This window comes from Aphelocoma coerulescens, chromosome 6, assembly GCF_041296385.1.
Source record: "Aphelocoma coerulescens isolate FSJ_1873_10779 chromosome 6, UR_Acoe_1.0, whole genome shotgun sequence".
Lineage (NCBI taxonomy): Eukaryota > Metazoa > Chordata > Aves > Passeriformes > Corvidae > Aphelocoma > Aphelocoma coerulescens.
This window is the reverse complement of record NC_091020.1, coordinates 29,857,013-29,878,304: the sequence shown is the minus strand read 5'-3', so window position 1 is coordinate 29,878,304 and position 21,292 is coordinate 29,857,013. Positions and strand designations below refer to the sequence as shown.

Below are 21,292 nucleotides of genomic sequence, written 5' to 3'. Positions count from 1 at the left end.
GAGTTCCACTTGTAACTCTTATTGATTTGCTGTGTGATCTTAGCATGACCTCTCTTTATCACCATTTTCTTGGTTATGTGGACCAGAAGCTTTCTGACATGAATTTTCTCATATTAAATGTTTGTGCATTGCATTTAGAAATGGATAAAACTATAAAATGAGAAAATAAGAGAGAAACAGAAACTGCAGTTAGGATAACATTGTACCCTTGAATATTTGCCTTTGAGATACATATATATATATATATATATAAAATATATGTGTATATATGTGCCTCTCTGATTAGGGAATATTCAGAAGTTAGTATTTACCACAGAAAGATATGAAAGTACCTTTATCTTTCTAGAAAGCACAGATCTGTAAACAAGCAGTGAGCCGTGATGGTCTGGATAAATTCTAAATGTTGTCAACTCACCAAAACTCTTCTTTTTTGGATTCTGGTTAATTTGTTGATATTTCATGACCTGTTGCAATCTTCACAGGGTATTACCAAGGGCATGGACAGGCATGCTTAAGAATCATAGAATCATAGGATATCCTGAGTTCAAAGGGACCCACAAGGATCATCAAGTCCAGTTTCTGGCCCTGAACAGGACAGTCCCAAGAATCCCACCATGTCCATTGTCCAGATGCTTCTTGAACTCTTTTAGTGCTGTGACCACTCCTTGGGGAGCCTGTTCCAGTGCCAACTACCCTGTGGATGAAGAATTTTTTTCTAATGCCCAACCTGAACCTCTCTTGACACAACTTCAGGTTGTTCCCTTGGGTCCTGTCACTGGTCCCCACAGGGCAGAGATCAGTGTCTGACCCTGCTCTTCCCCTCATGAGGAAGTTGTAACTACAATGAGGTCTCTCCCCTCAGTCTCTTCCAGGCTGAACAGACCAAGTGACCTCAGCCACTCCTCATTTGGCTTCCCTTCTGTACCTAAGAATTTAATAGTCTAAGAATTTACTCTTCCATTTGCTTGCTACTGCATACTTTCTAGAAATTAGTGACTTCTGAAATGCTGTGATTAACAATACACTTAATACATGGCAGTTCTGAGCTTTTACATTCACACAGGTGATACTGCAATCCAGTGGATTAGGAGTATTCACACCATTCATATGTTCTACTGAAAAAAAAACCACAAAAAACCATATCTACATATACCCAAAATGTAAGTAAGGATAGTTCTCCATGCTGCCCAAAACATCCCATTCTCCACCCAGTAACACCACCACTCTCCAAAGAAACCTTTGAAGATATTTTTCACCATGTCTAACAGGCAGTCTCTATTTCTTATCTCAGTTCTATATCAAACTCAATTTATCTATTACACCAAATCCAATTTTGCAATACTTTTCATGCAATCCCTCATCACAGCATTTATCTACAAAGAAATTGTGCAAAAATTGTTTTCCACTAACAAGTACTACTACAGTCTTCTTTCATAATATAAGACACATGGTCAGATTCGGTTCAGGTTTCCAGTATCCTAAAAAAACCCTATGCTATTGCACACTGGTAACACTACCTTTCTTAACTCACAAAAAAGTTGCAAGAATTAATTAATGTGCATCCAGCCTTTTAAATATGCATAATACTGTAAAACGCTACATACAATTATCATTGATACATTTCAGGATATGTAAGAGCCAAGATTAATCAAGTTGTTTTTTCTCACATACACAGATATTTCCTGGCATGAGCCAGTGATGCCTTAAATTGGACTTTGACAAATTAAATTGTTGAAATCCTTGAGGCACCTTTAAGCAGTATCTGGTATTAGCAAATTCAGGGATAAAACCTAAATAACATTTTGATGATTGCTTACATGTGTTCCTATCTTCAACAGCTAGGCTTAGGGACTATGCTAAACAGAAGGGGTATTACTAGTGAACAGATTTTGCAATTTCATAAGCTATTTTAAAATATTTGGATGTATTATGCTAACCTCACTTGATATAGCAATTAACAAAAAGGAATCCTTACGTCTAACACTGCATACTGGGATGTACTGGCATGTTGATAGAATTCCATTTAAATCAGGTCACTACAGAAGATCATTTTTCAAAACGTCACACAAATCATCTGATGAAATTCATTTATGATGTTCTCTATGCCCAGTGTAGTTCCTTGTTATCAAAGCAATACAATTAACTGGGGGAACAATTCATTATTGCAGACTGGCAGTCTAAAGGAATTTCATTTACCAAGTCAAGCCTGTGCACAGACACTTTGAGCGAGGAGAATTTACATCAAAATAAAACAGAAAAAAATGCTGTGGCTTAAATATTCATTAAAAAAAACCCCAAACAATCCAAAACATTCCCTTGATTTTATGGGTTTTTTATCTAAATAACAAATGTGAACACATTTACAGTCATTGAAGTTGGAATTGTAAATTGTACAGTGCTCCAGATGCGTTACCTCAACTCCTAAGTTATTACATTTACCCGCCTTCTCTGAATGCTGCTGTTTAAATATCCTACCTAACATCCAAACTGGTATTTTCCAAACCAGTACAGGGTCTCTGGTTGCTTCTGACCCTTGAGTAACGTGGCAGAAAGGAACAGTGGAATCAGTAAGGATTCCACACGGAGACTCAATGGGTCACTTCTAATTTCTGGAAATTCAAGCTTAGTTGCAGGACCAGCCCCATTTTTAAATTTAGTTTATTTTTCTACTAAATGCTATAGAAATAACCTGACCTAGTTCTATGCAGCTCGAACAACCTCGAGCTTGTTTTAAGGATACGTATGCATAGGTCATTAAGAAGTGAGCCCAGTCAAATCATAAGTGGAAAGTATATTTTTGTAAGAGATAATTGCATCCACAATGAGGAAAACACCAGAGAAAGCAATATGAACTTGGTTATCTTTAGCAGAACTATTGTCTTTCCTAATGGAAGTTAAATAGTAACAGTTTATTTTCAGGAAGTGTCTAATCATAAAATTACTGGGGTGTGAATTTTTTCCTTTTTTTTTTTTTTTACAATAGTGCAAAACTATTAATAACTAGAGGGATAAAATACAGCAAATCAAATGAGATTACCTTGAAAAGCGCATTCACCATTTATATACAAACAGCCTTTTAATCCTGCATCTGAAAAAGTCATTCATTCTGAGATGCTCTCCTCCCAGTCTCTGTAAAAACAGGCAGTACTATATATTTTAATTTTGCAGCAAAACAGCTTCATTAGGCGTGAAAGGTTAATTGCAGGTTTAAGTGCAGTTCGGGGAACAGTGCACGGGTCTGTGGTGAATAGCACAGTCTGCTACAGGAAGGCTGAGTGCTATAAACTGTTTGCCCTGCTGAAATGTTTTACTACCTCATTTACTAACTGTCTTCTTTTACTGCTTGTATTTGTAGTTCTTCTAAACCTTTAATAGCTACAGTTTTATTTCACTGTAATCAGATTTAAATGGAAGTACCCATGCTGGGATGTTTAAACATTTTTCCTCTGATTGTATACAACTACATTTGAACTGATGTAAGGCTACACTATCTCTAATAGTAGAAAAAACCTCTACATTGAAAAATTAGTCTTACCTGCTGGTGTGCATATTTAAAGTCTTTTTTTCCTCCTCTATTGTTCATTTTAATGAGAAATGCATCGAGTTCCTACTATCTCCTTTGTTAAAAGTAAGGGAACAAAGAATGACCTCAGATTTGTGGTTAGGCAGGTAACTGGAAATGTTTCCTTTCAATTTGAATATGCATTATTCAGACATAACATTTGGATAGATGTCTTCACTTGATTAAATTTCTACACGTCATTGTTATGCAGAATCAGAACATTCAGAAACCTGAAGACAATAAAATAACTACGAGTCAGGAAGATCAATTAGATTTCTTTGACATTTTTACCAAAATTATAGTCATTGTTTAAGGTGACTTTAAGCAATGAAAATAAAATGCCAGCTGCCATACAGAGAGACTTAAACAGCAAAGACTGGGTAAACACTATATTATTAAAGTCACAGCTTCACCCTTCAGTGCCCACAAGTCTTTATGTTCCTTCCATCTGTCGATTCTTTAAAGCCTGGCATTACTGTACATGCTCACCTCATAGTGGACAGAGTCCTTTTATCATAAAGGACCTGTTACTCGAAATTTTTCCATTGTAGATTTACTGAACATGGAAATCTCTAGAAATGGATCTGAGCTGTTTGAAGATACCCTAATTGATGAGAATGATAGTGTGGTGCCTCATGAAGGTGATCATAGCACACAGTGAAGCCAATGAAGACAATTTCTTATTCATCAATAAAACTACCAGTTAGAATGTAGTGAATTTTAATGAGTTATGCCATTTATCAATATTTCAAGTCTATAAAAATAGTGTTTGATAAATACACAGTGTATATCATGTGTGCATAACTGGTATATATATATATATATGCAAAAATTATGTAATAATGTAACATAAACATGCCATTATGTAACAATTTTATATATATATATATATATATATATATATACACACACATACACAGAACTTATATACAACCCCCAGTTAATAATGAAGCTTTATGTTACCTGTTTCTTAATGTGAAGTAATAGATCACATTCACCATAACGTTTATGGATTGCACACATTTATTCTTCAGAGAAAAAAAAATGTTCGTTATAATGTCTGTAATGGTGGGGGAACATAACATTCTAGAAGGAACATAACATTCTAGAAGATTGTTACTAGGCAGTGTTTCTGAGCACCCACAGAAAAAATTCTCTTACTTTTATGAGATACTGTGCTAGAAATAGTCATACTCTGTTTAGTTGTTTGGTAATAGTTTCACGATTTTCTGGTTGTTCCTGTGTTCTCCACCAAACTGTCTCTAAGCAGAACAACTCATGCTTAATTTTCATGGCTGAAAAGGCCAGCCTGTTCTTTGTGCTGCATACTCCTCTGCCATGGATCAAGTCATGTTGGGAGATATCCAAAAGGCACATAAAGTGGAACCAGAACAAAATTTGGTATTTAAAAATGTGATGCACAGAGCCCCGTCCTAAGCAAGTGCAAACCTGATTCTCGAGTACCTACTTTCCAGGAGAAAAATTAAGAGTCATCTGAAGTTCAAGGCTGTGCATAGCTAGAAGAACACCACAGATCTAAGTTCATTTCAAAGTCAGAAAATAGTCAAATCCTTCATATGTATCCGGGTTTCCTGATCTGGCAGGTGTGCCTAGACAGTATCCAGAGATCGCAGACTTAGTCACAGAGAAAAATAATCGTAAGCATCTGCCAAGAAGAGTAAATGTCTTCATAGCCTGTCATATTGAATGTTTTTTTATTTGAATTAGATTATTTTTAAAAGGACAAGCTGACAGCATCTCAAATTCACAGTCTTTTTATGGGCTTCTCTTCCTGTTTGGTGCATGAATGTGTATTTTAAGTTGACACTGCTCTTACTTTCAGAAAGATGTATTAAACAAACTAAGCTAACTAGGAAATTACTTTGGGCAAGTAACCCCATCATTTTTTTTCAGTGATAATTTTTGCTAGATGGGAAGACAGCCAAGAGGCCAGGAGGTATGTTTTCCTTTTCTTTTGCATATAACTTAATTAAATAAGTAAAATACGAGACAGAGCTTAAACCATAACAATAATGAACTAAATAATGATAGTGTGGAATTAAATAGCCACACACTAGTAGAGAGAAGATGTCATGCTCTTCTTTATTACACCTTTGCTATTTAGTAATAAGAGCTATCTATAAGTGACTAAGAAATCCTTGTTCCCACAATAGACTTATAAATTACCTGCTGTCAGTTTGTGGGAAATGCAGACTATACAATAAAGGCTCTTTGAAGAAATGTTCAGCCTTTCCCAAATTTTCTCATTTTGAAAAGGAAATGGCCCTACATATTTGTGTGAAATATTTGTGTTCCATGAGGCCAGTGGTGATTTTTTTTTTTCTTTTTTTTTTTAATGCAGTCAGGCAGATTTCCTTCCCTTTCAGAGTGAGATATCCATAGTTTAGTCTGAAATCCAGGTCTGTACAACATCTGGTGCCTTTAAACTATCCAGCCTGCCAGTGACTAAGAGACAGCATGGCTTGTTTGGCCTCTCTGGATATGGACAAGGGGAAGTTGACAATGCTCTCTGGGATGCCTCAAACAGTGTCCTGTTGAAGTGGACCTGGTGGGGAGTTAGAGACACTACAGTAGCGGGACTGGGGCAACCTAACATTGATTAACTCAAGTTTTATTCTCCCGCCCTCTTTTCTCAACTCCAGCCCTCCTGGAACACAAGAACCATAGAATCATTAAATTGTTTATGTTGGAAAAGACCCTCAGGATCATGGGGTCCAACCATTAACACTGCAAAGCCCACCAAAAGCATGTCCCTAAGTGCCACACATACATGTCTTTTAAATACCTCCAGCAATGGTGTTTTCACCACTTCCCTGGGCAGCCTGTTCCAGTACCTGACAACCCTCCTGGTGAAAAAGTTTTTCCTAATAGCCAATATAAACCTCCCCTGGTGCAACTTGAGGTCGAGTCTTCTTGTCATATTTTTTTTAACTGAATGATATTAAAAACACCTAAAAAGGAATAATCTCTACTTAGAATATGTGCAAATCTCATGCAGATTAATTCCTTGCTGCTCTGCCACTGTGTATTACACATCATGTGTTAAAATGCAAGTAATTACACATTTTTCTACAATGGACAGTAATATTTTAAACATTTGGATTACATTTTCTGTTTGATTACATCTCACTTCCATTGAATAATTTATCCATATGTTATGAAAAGCATCTCTATTCTTGTGATGTTGTGCAGCCGTTTAATTTGTTTTCAAGAAAATCACTATAAACTAATTTGCTACTCTGCAAGAATTTGGTGAGATGCATTAATCATGCCAGAATCTAATTTGGTCTTGTAAACCTATTTCTGTAGAAGAGAAAAAAGTACTCAGAGTACTGAAGAAGCTCTATTTTCACTTACTTTTAGCAATACCTGGTTTAATACAAACAAAATCATCATTGGTTTTGTTTAGAAGTCAGTATCACAGTTATGGCCCAGGTGGGGTTAGTTTATGAACCCCTCTACAGTAATTAGACATGTCTGGATTGCAAAAGTCTCCTCCAGCCTGGCTCACTCGAGGTCACCTGTACAGCATTATTTTCCTCTTTGCCTCTATCTTCAGCAAGTTCTTTTTATTTGGATCACAGATGCCAATCAGAGCAAAATGAAGGTATGAACGCTGTAAAAATTTGTGAACTTGAGTTAAAATATTTTAAATCTTTTTACCCAAACCCATTCATGCAATTGGATGCTTTAACCACGTGATGAAAGTTAGAGCCTTACTATGCATCATGAGTGGGATGAACACATGTGGGACAGAGATCTATCATCCATATAAACAGAGTGGGACTGGCCATTATTACAGGGCTGAACTATAATTCATGCAGTTCAGTAATCAGAATATCTGCGTGTGTGTGAATATCCATGTGTGAGTATCTGGGAAACAGAGCAGGTTGGAACAAAACTGAGCCATCAGGAGAACATTCAGAAGGGGAAAAGGCAGCAGTAGTCACTGGGGTTTGCCTCCCTCCAGAGGGGCCTTTCTTGCACGGGGTGATTTAAAGCAGATCTCTTTCTGTCTGTAGAGGAAATCTGGGGTGATAAACCTCACCAGGTGAAATTCAGTTTTTATGAATACCTCCCTAATGTTCCATCTGGGTGATAACATATACTGTCAGATTTGCAGCTTTACTACTCTCCTCTTCAAGACAAAACACACCACCTTAAAGACAATAGGTTTAAGAGCCCAATAGGGGCCAATTCTGCCCACACTGGAGATAAAACAATACTACTTACATTACCATTTACTTTTAAGGAAGAAGATTGGAACAATAATCCTCAAAGATCCTTTTTCTCTCTCTTGCACCCTTTATATTGCAGGTGCCAGTTTTTTTTTCCCTTGTCAAAAGTTTTATTTAAACCAGAAAGTATTGAATAGGTTCATGCAAAGAAATTATTGTAGTTCACCAGAAATTTAACAGGATTGCAGCTTAATCAGCAGTAGGCATGATATCTGCAGTGCTTTTCCATACAGAATTCTCATTTAAAAGTTCTGCTTTTGAAGGTTTATGAGGTACTGGACTTGTTTTCCATTTCCCACACATGTTTTCCATATTCCAACAGATATCATCACTCTAACCACTGTTTTGATACTAATTTGGTTCTGGCCAAATGGCAATGCCAGTTTTTCAGTATTCTGCTGATTTCCACAACTATATATTCAGACCTTCCCCTGCTACATAGCCAGGAGTCACTCTGACAAAACAAACGATCTTGGGAGGGTAACACAGAATTAAGTCAACAGGACAGAAAGCATGCTGAGAATTTTGAACCATATTTTGAAATATCACTAAAGTGACAACTTCAGGGTCCTCAGGATCTCTAGCAAGGGTATTTGTAGGTTCAGTGCTATTAATGCCCAAGAACAGTGAAAAAGAAAAGAAAAAAAAGTCACAAATGCCCTGCTGTCAGTATTAAGGTGACTCTGTCAGCAAATCTAGCATCAGCTTATAAAGAAAATTGATTTTTATTAATTTCAATAGAAAAGCTTGGTAAAAGGCCAAAAAGTTCACACCACAAAAAAAAATCCCAACATTTTAACCCCCAAAGATTTTATACAAATAGCCCTACCACAATTATGGTCTGCACTTAAAGAGAATAATTCTGAATGGGACTCCAGTATAGACAGGTAAGCTACACAGCTACTCATTTATTCTTTACTGAATCTTCTATTTTACATTGAAAACACCATGTTATGACTATAACAGACAAAATTACACACTTAGACCTGTCAAACTGTATGGAAATAGGTTTCCATTTCAAACACTTCATTACATACACTTACTTGGTACAGAGCAGTCAATACAGATAAATATCAGTAAAATGGTAGCAGAAGAGCACTGTTTCTGCTTGTGTGACACATGCAGGTACAGCAAATGCCTGAAACTGAGAGATAGTAATACAATGGCTGCAAATCACTGTAAATATATTATATGCCCTAGACATGTGTCCTAGTTTGGAGAGGAGGAACTGGAAAACTGATAGTCCATAGTCACAGCTTGCCACCTACCTCTATGTGTACTCACAATCCAACAGGTAGCACTCATTGTCTCATCCACCCATTAAATCAATAAAATTTTTGAAAACCAACAGCCCACAACAACAAAACCCCAACTATTCTTGTAAAAAAACATTACCAAACTATTGCCATTTAAAACATTTCTCTAAATGCTTGCAGAAAAAAATGAGAAAAGTTCTCCTGGCACACCAAATTCCGGTTCCACATCCTTCCTTTTAGGATTAACATATACCAGAGATACAGAAGCTGTGAAATATTCCCATCAGGATCTGATCTGGCATAAATCTCAGCCTGATTACCACACCCCCTTTTAATACAACAAAATACAATCTCTAACTCATGGCCTGTTGAAGAGGACTCACACTACTAAATGGATGTGCAAAAAAAGGGCAGAAACCAAGTGAAAGATACAGTCCAGAAAACTTCACAAAGCCCATTTCCCAACAATGTCAGCTCCCTGAAGATGCACTCAAGGAAAATACACTTTCTGACACTAAAGATTTACTGCAGCAGCCCATTCTCACCACTATTCATGTGAGTAAGAAACGGCAGAAATGAAACCAGGGAAAAGGAGATGTGGTAAGAGATACACAATGCTTCGAATTTTCCAGCATCAGGATGGTTCTTTTAGACAACAGGCAAAATTCAGAGCAATTCTGTGCATTGTTCCAAATATTTTCATCAAAACCTGTGTGTGCTGTACAAAGCATCATGCTGTCCTTGTATTTCCAAGATGTGATAAGGAGCTAGTTTTCATTTAAGCATTTTCAAAAAAGCTCTTACTATGTGATGAAGGAGAAACAAACCTTCTGCAGGACATTAGAACTCCCTCACTGCAATTGTGCTAAATCTCCCATCTGTTTTTTTAAAAGCAGAAATTGCACTGAGGCTTCTATTTGCTATTTAGCTGCTGACCTTTTTCCCCCCCTCTATTTTTTCCCATATGCTTTTTGATCACATGTGAAAAACTTAGCTTTGGTTCCCTTTTTTCCTGATATTCTGTATTTCAACTAGACTTTAATGGCTGTATATACAATGATAATGATCCAAGAGTGTTTCAAATGAAATCTGTTTTGTACTTCCCAGCTTCTGAGAACTGCTACAATTTGAGAAACTTTTGTCGGAACCCCTGAAGTGCCTTCTATAATGTAATAATATAATAAACCATGAATCTGCTCTCCCTTTGCTGTGCAATACACCATTCTGTTTCCTACAGTCTGCTGCATTATGATTTGCAACTATAAATAATTATCCTAAGTTATAAAGATGTAATATAAAACTATAAAGCAATACCATTAGACACCATACCCTCGAGACTCTGAAGCAGCCATAAGAAGACATTGATTTCCATAAAGAATAGGAAAAAAGGTGACAATGAAAATCATGGTTTGTGTTTAGGATTGGTTCATGCAAAGCTTGCTGCAATTTTGAATGCAAGGAATGAAAATAGCAGGTAATCAGTGGCAAACCATCTTTTTTCTAAAAGGTGGAACACCAAATTTTATGACATCTATCTTAAAAGGTGAGAGGAGAACAAAGGGTGTGGTGGGAATGGGACTTTACAACGTGTGAAGTTCAGAATTATAAGGTATTATCCCCCAAAAGGGGAAGAGCCAGACACAAGAGGGATTCATATAAACCTCTGTAAGGTTTGTGTCCAGATGTGTGACCCTGTGAGCTGGTTTTTCATTTGTTCTGTCTGGTTTGGACAATATAAGAAGAGGAATGTATAGGATTTCTGGCTTTTTCCTACACTACTTTCCAATGCCTTCCTTCCAAATAACCCTTCATTTTCCATTCTTATTTTTGATGCTCCTTTTTCTGTTGAGCTTCAGTCAGCACAACATTTAATTGCCTTTACAAAGTATTTCCAATAATCAGGAGTTCTCTTTGTGACTCTGAAGTAATCTACTAAGAATACTCTAATTCCTTTTCACTTCCTTTCATCTCTTTGCATTGTACTAGTGTAAGAAGGTGGTATGGTAGTTTTAAAAGTTGCAGACATCCTAAATATCACTTATATCATTTGCCCTTTTCAAGACTTCTCATTTTAGTGGGCAATTCTTTTCCAAGAAAAATACACACATTCAATATTTGCAAAGAAATATAAAAATAACTGTTCATTTTTGAACTATGACCGAATTATTTAAGAGCAATGAAGTAGATTGTGAACAACCTAAATGCAGCCAGCCTTATTTCATTATTTGAGTCCCACATGTGCTTTAAGAACAGTATTTACATTCAAGATTTTAAAAACTGTATTCTAACTAGCGCACATTTCTCATGCAACTTCTTCTCTTTGATGAGTTTAACAGTGCATTCATTCTTTAGTCATGCTGCAAAAGGGACAAAAATGTGTTTTCCTCACCGGGGTGGCCTCAAGGATACAGCTATCCTTTGTGCCAGTGTATGGAGCTGCTAAATATCCACAGAGGCTGAGGCAGTGGGGTTTATATTCTCTCCAGATCCACTGGGATGGGTTTCAAGGTGAGGGAAGTAAGGCCAGGAGGCTCTTGCAGGAACAAACAGCCTCCAGAGTGAGGTAGGTTATTTCTGATACTGTTAAGAGATCTAAAACTTGGTAGGAGAAATCTGAGCCCTAAAAACAAGTTGAATTTTCACACTTTTTTTCCTCCCCCAAACATTAGCTCTTTCAAGTCCTATTTTAGAGCTTTCATTTACAAGATCAATGTTTAGTGACCTTTTCATAGTGGTTTAAAAATGAAGACAAGAGATGTGTCCAGGGAAGAGAAACTGTATTAAAATATTGAGCTTGTTATCTCCAAAGTGCTATACACAAATTAACTAATACATACTAATACAGTGATTAGATAGTTTGCCTAGGTTTAGTTCAATGACTGTGCTTCCTAAAGCCACCACTGAATGAGAGATGGGGTGGCATCACACCACAGCCAACAGCTCTCCTTAAAACATAATGTGCTTAACCATTGTGTATTCTCCTCTGAAAATAATGTAAGTCTATTTAGAGTACTGACATGATTTGCAAAAAACACATTTTGAAATTAAGGTATGTTTTGACTTATTGAAATACTGCAATACTAGACAAAACCAGAATGGGTTGTTGTTGGCTGGCTGGGGTGAGGATGGAGCTACAGACATTTCACCTGGAATAACTCCTGTGTTCTGCATAAACGTCACAGGCGATGACCCCTCACAGCATCTCCTCAGGAGCAAATAGCACAGAAAGTACTTGAAAATGTTAGAGGAAAGTTCCATCCCCTCCACAGGGCTGTCCATAGGCTCCCTCCTCCTTTGTGGAAAACCATAACAGACCAAACAGACTTTGCCTGTGGCTTCCCAGAGGATCACACTCCATGGACACTTGATTTGCATGCCCAGGCTAGATTAGGTACGTGTTTGTACACCTCTCATTGTAATGAAGTCCCACACACAGTGAGGACTTCAAAACCTTGAGACTAGAAATAGTAAAAAAACCAATCAACAGAAATCAAACTGGTAGCATCACAGGTACCTGTGGAGCTTTGAAATAAACACAAGAAAGCTGGCGCAGTATCACTGGCATGATGTATTCTGAACCAGATTGGAAAAAGCAACCTGGAAAAAACCCAGTATGATTATAATGAATGAGCCTTTATTCCACATATGAAAGTGCTTCTGATACTGACAAAAGGAGGAATGATATTTATCATTTTAGGATCTAAGGGGACAAAACAACAATATTAAATCATGAAAGGTTTTGTTTGTGAATTGGCATTGTTTTCTGTCCCTTGTGTTACCAGAATGATAAATGCTATCCTTTGTATAGGAAAGAAAAGATACTGGATGTTTATTATACATATACTTACACCATAAATTTTTGAGATGGTTTGTTGGATTCTCATTAATAAAAATATTTATATTAAAGGTGCTAATAAACATTTGGGGGTGGGGATGGTTTCCTATTCCACGGTTTTATTTGAGACTCTCCTTCATGACATTGTAGTTTCTAGGACAGATGAAACAAGATTCAGTTATCACAGTTCTTAGGATAACTGGTGGGAATATTCCAGAAGCACAATGTGATCAAAGTGGATGGAAAAGCAATACCCAAATGACTAAAGGCAAAACTGTGCCAGTCACAGAATTACAGAAAGAGCTGATATGTATGAGACATACTAAACACTTGCATTTGAATTTTTAATATGGAAAATAAATGTCACAGCATTTTCATGAAGAATCTATTAGTCTTGAATGCAGCTCATCTGCTACTCATTGCTATGGTTTATACCTTATACTTTTTATCCATCTTTAATTCCTGCTGAACACTTGAGCAACTGCAACGTCTGAGAGGAGGTTATGGATTTTTTCCTATTATCATACTTTTCTTACATTTTGTGTTTTCAAAGGCTCACACAGAGCATTCCAGTGATCCCATGTGAATTAACACACTTTGTTGCCAATATTTTCAAATGCAACCAGTATCTCCTGGTTTGCACAGTTCAGGATGAATATGGTGCATCACTGTGCCATCTAATGTGACTCAGCTCTGAGAGCTTCAGGGCTTGGCTCTGCCTGAGAACACAAGGCTGAATTTTTTATTGAACATGTAAATAAATATATAACTGCTAATCTGGTCTCCAAAGATATATATGAGCATGACTCCAAGAAAGGATTATTTTTAAATGGTATAATTCCGTGCATGCTCTGAGTGCTGGGCAAAAGTTCCTAGAGCACAGCCAATTTTCCTGCACAGATTTCAATTGCTAGGTTAGCTGTACTTCAGAGTAATATTTAAAATTGCACAGAAATGTGCTCTATGTGTGTTAGATATTACAGCATGCATGGATAGAATGGCTCTTCAGAAGAGCGTGACGGTTTTCATTTTATTTTTGGGTGCAATTGCTGTTCCTGTTACTCAGCCATCTCCTGTAACTTCCAGCAGGGATAAAGCTCCACTGCCTTGTGTGCAATATGCGAGCACTGCACCACAGAGCTTGCAGCACAAACACCTTTGCACTGCACTTAAATGTTCACGGGAATAGAAACTTACTCTTAGACATCCTTAACCCACAGACTTTTAAATTCAGGCTGAACATGAAAATTTAGCTGGACTTTTCTTTTATGCAACAATGGACTAAGCAATAAAAGTTCTGCAAATCCCTACCAGCTCTCAGTTACACTGTGTAGTTCAGATGCTTCAGGTGATATTTCTGACATCCTGTTCCACAGCTATCACCAAGAAGCCCTTTGTGAATGACTACATTAATGGTGTGTAAGAAAGAACACCACCTACCTCACTCCTGCCTATCCACACTGGCCTTGCAGTTCTAACAAAAGTAAAAAAGATAGTTTGACACTAAAAACTGTCAATATAAATGCTTCATAGATCTATGGAGCAATAACACTGCATTATTCAACTGGTTTGGATTGTTTGGGGTTTTTTTTGACAGAGAGAACTGGGCTAAATTATTTTGCAAACTAATACATGAATAAGCCACAAAATTCAGTTACTTGAATTAGCACAAAATTTCCAGGAAACTTTTAGCACATGTGGAAACAAAGTTTTGTGTAGCAAATAACATATACAGACATCACAATGAAAAGTCAGGAAGTTTCCAGATTTTGATAGATTTCAGGTTGGATGTGTCAAAAGATAAGCCCTGATGCTGGCAGGCAGTCTCCCTTGAAAATTTAGATTTCATGTACAGAGATATTCAGGTAAACCAATTTTTACTTTCACCTCTGCCTCCAAGTGCTGGTCTCAAAGGACTTCATTTCAGCCAAGACCTGTCAAACCCCCAAATGCTTTTCATTACTGAATTCCTTCGGCATGTTCTGTCAGCTGTGTTAAAATAATAAATTCACAAGCAATTGATTTTTGAAAAGGGAGAGAACCACTTGAACTCATCTCCTGATTTTGTTATTTCAGCATGTAAATTTCTTCTTTACATATTTAAAATTGTAGTTTGAAGTCTTTCTTTTCTATGCCCTTTATGGGGTTTAAAGTAGCAACAGGTTTAGAGAACTCATAATAAAAAAAACCTTCTCAACAGAATGACTCTGAGACATCAGGGGTGTACTCCAGTCAGTGCATATTCTCTCAAATTATTAATATTAATGATAATTCACTCACAAACATCCAGCACATACTAGGTGCCCTGGTGATCTTAATTGGTGCTATGAAAAAAGTAAATTATTTCTTACATTTTGATGTATGTGGAGAGAAGTTCAGGACGTTTCTAAAATCCCTTGGAGAGGTGATTTTGTACAGTTTTTGTCATTATCAAGGGAGGATAATGCACAAAAGCCATAGTGATAGATTAAGAAAGTAACAATGGTTATTTCACGTAAAAAGTAGAAAAGAGTCTTTTCAAATTGTGTGTGTGTGGAAAAGGAGCTTAGTTTGGACAAAGCAGTTGCAAGAACACCTTAATGGGGGACAAGAAAGCAATTAACAATGAAAAGTCACTGATGCAAAAGATAGTCCTGGAGATTAAAATCTTATTGAAACAAATGCTTCTCCATTTGATCATAATGAATTGAGCTGAAAGATCTGCAAAACCAGTTCACTGAACACAAGAAGAAAATAATAATTTGTTACCCAATTATACTACAAAGCTTTCTGCCCAACATACTGTTCTACAGCATTAGTTAAATAGAAATAAACTGAACAACACCATAGTTGAGTTAGGCATAATATTATTTGAAACCGCAGTGTGATAATTAAGAAAAAAATATATACAGCCATATCAATTTTTACAGCACTCTAAAAACACAAGAATGTGCTTTATCCTGGTGGAAAAACAAAATATTCAAGAGCACAAGAGATGAAATGGGCATAGCAGGGACAGATGAAGCAAACAGTACAGGGAAGAAATAGGCAGTGGTGGAGGTAAGCTGAGCATGGGGCAACAGGGGAATAGTCTGAGATAAATTGGAGAGACAGAAGTGGGAACGATAGGGAGTGAACATTAAGAAGTGAAGACTGAGAGAAGCACATTACAGTGCAGGAACAGATTGCTTAAATTAGAGAAGTACAACAGATCAAGGCAGATTGGGTTTTTGTGATGGGGACGGAGATCTCAAATTCATCCCATCTGACTTTGGGCACTTAGGTGAGACATCCAAATCTGGAAGGGTTCCTGTCAAAATTTGAAAAATCAGCGGAGAGGCCCATCCAAAGAGGAGTCAAGGCTCCAAGTGGGCTCAACTGCCCTTTGACAGAAGTGTTAGGAAAGCATAGGAGCAATCACATTGGTAACAAATCTAAAATAATATGCACAGATTATGTGAGATCTTTGGATTAGATGGGACTACTATAAAAGAGATTAAAGCAGGACAAAATAAACATAAATATCTGAAAAAACAGCTGTCACAGGAATTGTTATTGAATAGGTTTTTTACAGTGTCCTGCTAACAGGTCCCATATTTTTCCATCTTGACATTTATGGGAAAATGTGGCAGTGACAGGGGTAGGCACAACAGAACAGTCAGCAGTGGTGAGGATGGCATCCATAGAAAAGAAAATCTCTTAAATTTTCACTTTCTTACCAGTTTCTTTGCCACTGGAACAAAATATGAAGTTACATGTCTGGGACAAAAATGTGAGATATACCAAAATCAAATCAATGGCTTCAGAAAGGCTCTCCACTTTATACTCAGGGAAGAGGAAGGGATTTGACTGCATTTTGGAAGTTCTGAGGAAGTAAAGACCATGTGCTAGAAAGGCTCTTTCACGCTTTCAGCAAGACATATTTAACACACATGTCTAAAACCTAAACTCAGGAAACCTAAAGGATAGGAGCTTAAAGGAACTTTAATAAACAAATCATCAGAGCAGGTAAGTTAACAATTTGCATCTTAAACTCTGTGAAAATAAGGAATCAAGCAGACAGCCTGGAAAAACAACAGAGTTGGAGTCAGCCCGTCAGAGAAACCAACATGGCAGAAAGGCACTGGAAGGAACACACATAGGTGTGAGCAATTACAAAAACAAATTATCTGAAAATATGGATTTCTTCACTGTCTAGTAAATAAAATCATTTTAGCAAATGAAACAAAGACGCTTCTAGACTAGAAAAACAACACTGAAATAATCAAACCATCCATGTATTTTGGGTTTGCTGGTCTGTAAACAACCAACACGAATCCCATCTGAAATTAAGCTGTAAATATCGTATTTTTTCAGATCATCGACTTGAATTTCAGTAAGGAAAACTTTGAAGAAAGTCAGTTGCTTGTTCCCACTGCCACAACATTTTCTAATACTCCTAGTGATGTGCTGAAAGCTGAAAGTGTGTAATTAGGCCTGATGAACCATGTCCCTTAAGAGGGACAAACTCCATGTTTGAAACTTAAGTATGAACAAAAGACTTATGGGCAAAAGGAAGCAGAAAATGTATTGCCTACAGAAAGGTCTTCCTAGATTTGAAATTACAGACAAAAGCTTAAGTACATCAAAAGATGTAAAAAAAAAAAAAAAAGGTTGAAATTCTTGTTTAAAAGAAAAAAAAAACATAGGACTGCAGCCCTTCTGAGATCCCTTACCTTACTGAGTGCTCCGCTGTGAAAAAAGCCCTGTTCTCATGCCAGGAGTGTACAAACCCTGTACAGGAACCAGACAGTGAACATATAGTCGGACACTGTGGTTCTTACTGCCATAATGAAATTATGCTTTAGACATTTTCTGCATGACTAATCTCTCTTGATTGCATTTTGAAGCTTTGTAGCAAATGGTGAATTACGGATGCTCGAGGCCTCCTCTTCGTGATTCTGCTGTCTCTGGTACGGAAGGATCACTAGACTTTGGTGCACAACTTCTGCTGTCTCCACTCATCACTGTTAGATCATTCCTAGTCTTCCCTGGGAAGGATATGATAGATCCAGAGAACTTCCACACTGGGCTCAGTGCCTGTGGAGGCCTCACCAGGTAAGCTCCATTTCCACCCTTTAACAGGGAGCTTTGAGGGGAACTGGTGCAGTTCTAGTATAACACCATCCCCAACCTGCCAGACCAAATATTGAAGAGAATTGGGTTTTCAGCACTGAAGGAAAGGACAGGTCTCTGTAGATTTCCTATCTCTCAGACTTTTCCCTCTGATTTCCAAAATATTCCTCATATTGCTAAGCTTTTCCTGAAGGTATCCACACACATGCCTACCCTCATGTCAATGCACCCACTGCACACCTTAATTTCTACTCAGGTGTCCAGACTAGAACCTTACAGAGACCCACCCTGTCAGCTCTCAGGAGCTTATGATTTCTTCCTTCCCCACAGTCGTCTTCCACACAAATATTTGGGGAAAGAAAAGATGTGCCCACCGGTTGCAGGACACTTAACACCAGAGCTGCAGAAAGGCTCTCAAACAGAGCAGGTACTTTTCCATCAGCCTTAATGCAACTGTGCACACGAAACATTCTCTTTGCAAATCTCTTTCACAATCTGAGGCTAATACCTGCAGCATCTCGACCAGAGATGTGCAACAAGGATGTGAAGCTCTTTATCAAATCTGACTGACGGGAAATCAATATTACAAACAAACCCATAACAAGGGATCCATTACTGCTACAATGCATAAACCAACTCTGTGCTATTCAGCAAACACTTGCAAAGTATGTGTCAGCAGTGGGAAATCCTCTTTTCAACTCTGTGGGAATATACAGTGACACAATATCCCTGAAACTGGCATATATTGTAAACAAACCCATATGCTCATACCCTTAAACAGAGTTATCCACCACAGTATATTCTCCTGTGCTTTGATCCCATTGTGGCAAGGTTTACTTTCGTCTTTTAATCTGATCATGCATAACCCTAATTGTTTAAACTATAATTATAGATGGAAAGTTGTTTTGCCTTCTACAAAAAATGTGCTTTGGAGAGAGCAAAACAGAAATTAAATGCATGGAAAATAATAGAACTATTTCAATAGCACTAATTGCAAAGCAGTTTAAGAAAGCATCTTTAGATGAAATAATTGTTTTAATTATACAGTATGCTTAGGTTTACCAACTATAAACACTTCAGCTCTTAGCATCAGGATAATTTAATGTATGCTGTTTTGCCACACTTTATTTCAGAGCACAAATAAACTAGAAATAGGAATCACGGTAAAAGGACATGCAAACAGAAGGGAAAAGGGTGATTTCTCTACAAATAACAGAAGTCTATCACAGCATATTGTTAAAGGATGTAGCTAAATGCAAATCATCAATTCATGAATTGCCTAGGAGAGACCTTTATATTGGGGCAGCAGCAGGGGAGACCAAACCTTCGGTCATTCAGAAATGGTCTCTGTCCACGGAGGGCTCTGAGCAGAGCTCAGCAATGTCCCTCTCACTGTAGGACTGCACCAAGGCAGCTCTTCTGGCAGGGCATTTTCCAAGTAGAAGTCTTTGCAGAGGACAAGGTTCCCATGGCTGCCTGTCTTAAATTCATAGATTCATAGATGGTTCCTTTCAAAACCAAAATGAGAAGCTTCTTGACTGCACACTGTGGCAGACCATAAATTCACCATGGTACATTATCCACCATCTCAAGAAAAAAATAAATTCCATAATTCTTATCCACATGGCAGCAATTTTCCACTGGGTTGGTAGTAAAGCTTTCTTTGAGAGCAAGACATCTAGAAAAGGCATTAAAAATCAAATGCTGTTGTAGGGAAAATTCATTCAAGAACATTACTGTTAAAGGTAATTAAATTATACCCCCAGACAAAACCCTCAAATTTGCTATTGTTTTTATTGTCAAGGGGATAAAGACAGAGTAAATGTATTCTGAAATTTGGTAGGAAGGGGAGGAAAGATATTTGTGATACAGAATGGATGTGGAAAGGAGATGCTAGTGAGGCATTGCACATGTAGACATGCTCTGGCAGAATTGCAAAGATTTTTACAGCTGTAAAACACTCAAATCTCTCCTCAGTTTAAAAATATGCCTGTAAACAAGTAATTTATATCATTCTGTGAAACAATGACAGTAACAACTGCTTGTACTCTGCCTGCAAAACCTAGCAGTGAAGGGGCTGCTGCTTCAGTAAAAATCACAGTATTACCCTTACGAAATTTCAGAATTGCTGGTCCTTCGCAAGACAAAGAAATCTCCTTGCGTGCGCTGACTGCGGGATCAGTGTAAACAGAACAAACCCAGCAGAACTGCTTGGCAGGAGTTTAAGTAGTCTCTTATCTCTACACTGCAGTTCTGCTTGTACTGCACCTCAGTACATGCACAAGACTTTTGTGTTGGTCTTGCTCTCACCTTGTAATCCACCAATCAAACTGGTTGAAGGCTGCCAGAAACTTAACATATCTGTCTAAACTTTTCCACCTGGTAATTGCAATTCAATTTTTTTCTAGCTTAAAAATCCATCTCCTTGATGCTATTTTAAATAGCATTACTGATGAATTAATATTTTCAACTCAATGGATTTCCACACTGCCCTCCAAATTTGTTCCATTATGAAGAAATACATTTTATTTTGAAAGATAATGTTGAAGTCTTCAGAGAAGCTGTATGTCATATCTTCAGCTGGTATTAATGAATAGTCTCTTCCACATGCAATGGGTTAATCAAAAATTTGGCTGTCTGGGGTTCTGGTTCTCTTTCTGCCTGGCTAGCAAATTAATTATATCCTAATTGATGTTACTTACAGTATGCCAGTATTAGAACTATATATACACATATATATGGACTAAACTTTGATAAGAAAATGTATCATTGCTGTCTTTTACCTGTTTTCTTTAAGGATTATAATCCCTGAGAACTAGTGCCCCACAGCTTTTTGACCTTTCCACTGTTTGCCAAACATTCCTTTTCTAGAATTATGTAACACCAGTCAAAACCATGCAACAAAAGAGTTTGAAAATAAAAAATGTCATAAGGCTGATACAATGTCTTTGCATAAGACAAAGGCATCTGATCATTATGGGGCACATTTTCCCCACTAACGGAAGTTTATTGGCTGTATCTTTAAAACTGACAGTGTCTTTCAGGATCTATCAAATGTATCATAACATAAGCTATCAAAATAAATAAAATATAAAGTGCATACTTCTTAGGGACATAATTTCCAAGTACATAAACTTTTATCTTACTTTTGAAAAAATGTCAAATCACTCGGAGCAGCACTTTAAAAAATATGATTTATGGAAAAGGTTTCTTTTACAGGCTCTGAGAACTCTATAAAAGTCTTTCAAACAGCAGGGCTACCAGAACTTTTAACAGAGAAAGTTAT

General features: G+C 37.3%; 1 protein-coding gene across 4 annotated transcripts in view; it reads right to left on the bottom strand.

Moving 5' to 3' along the window:
• Positions 1-21,292, bottom strand: part of ATRNL1 (attractin like 1) — a 440,837-nt gene that overhangs the window by 4,321 nt on the left and 415,224 nt on the right. Inside the window, exon 29 of one of the 4 annotated variants that reach the window (XM_069020097.1) lies at positions 3,046-3,129. The exons of the other annotated variants lie outside the window; for them this stretch is intronic. Within the exon in view, the coding sequence (XP_068876198.1) occupies positions 3,098-3,129 (32 nt within the window). The 3' untranslated portion in view covers positions 3,046-3,097. Of the gene's footprint in view, positions 1-3,045; positions 3,130-21,292 lie in introns of those variants that run through there. 4 annotated transcript variants of the gene reach the window in all.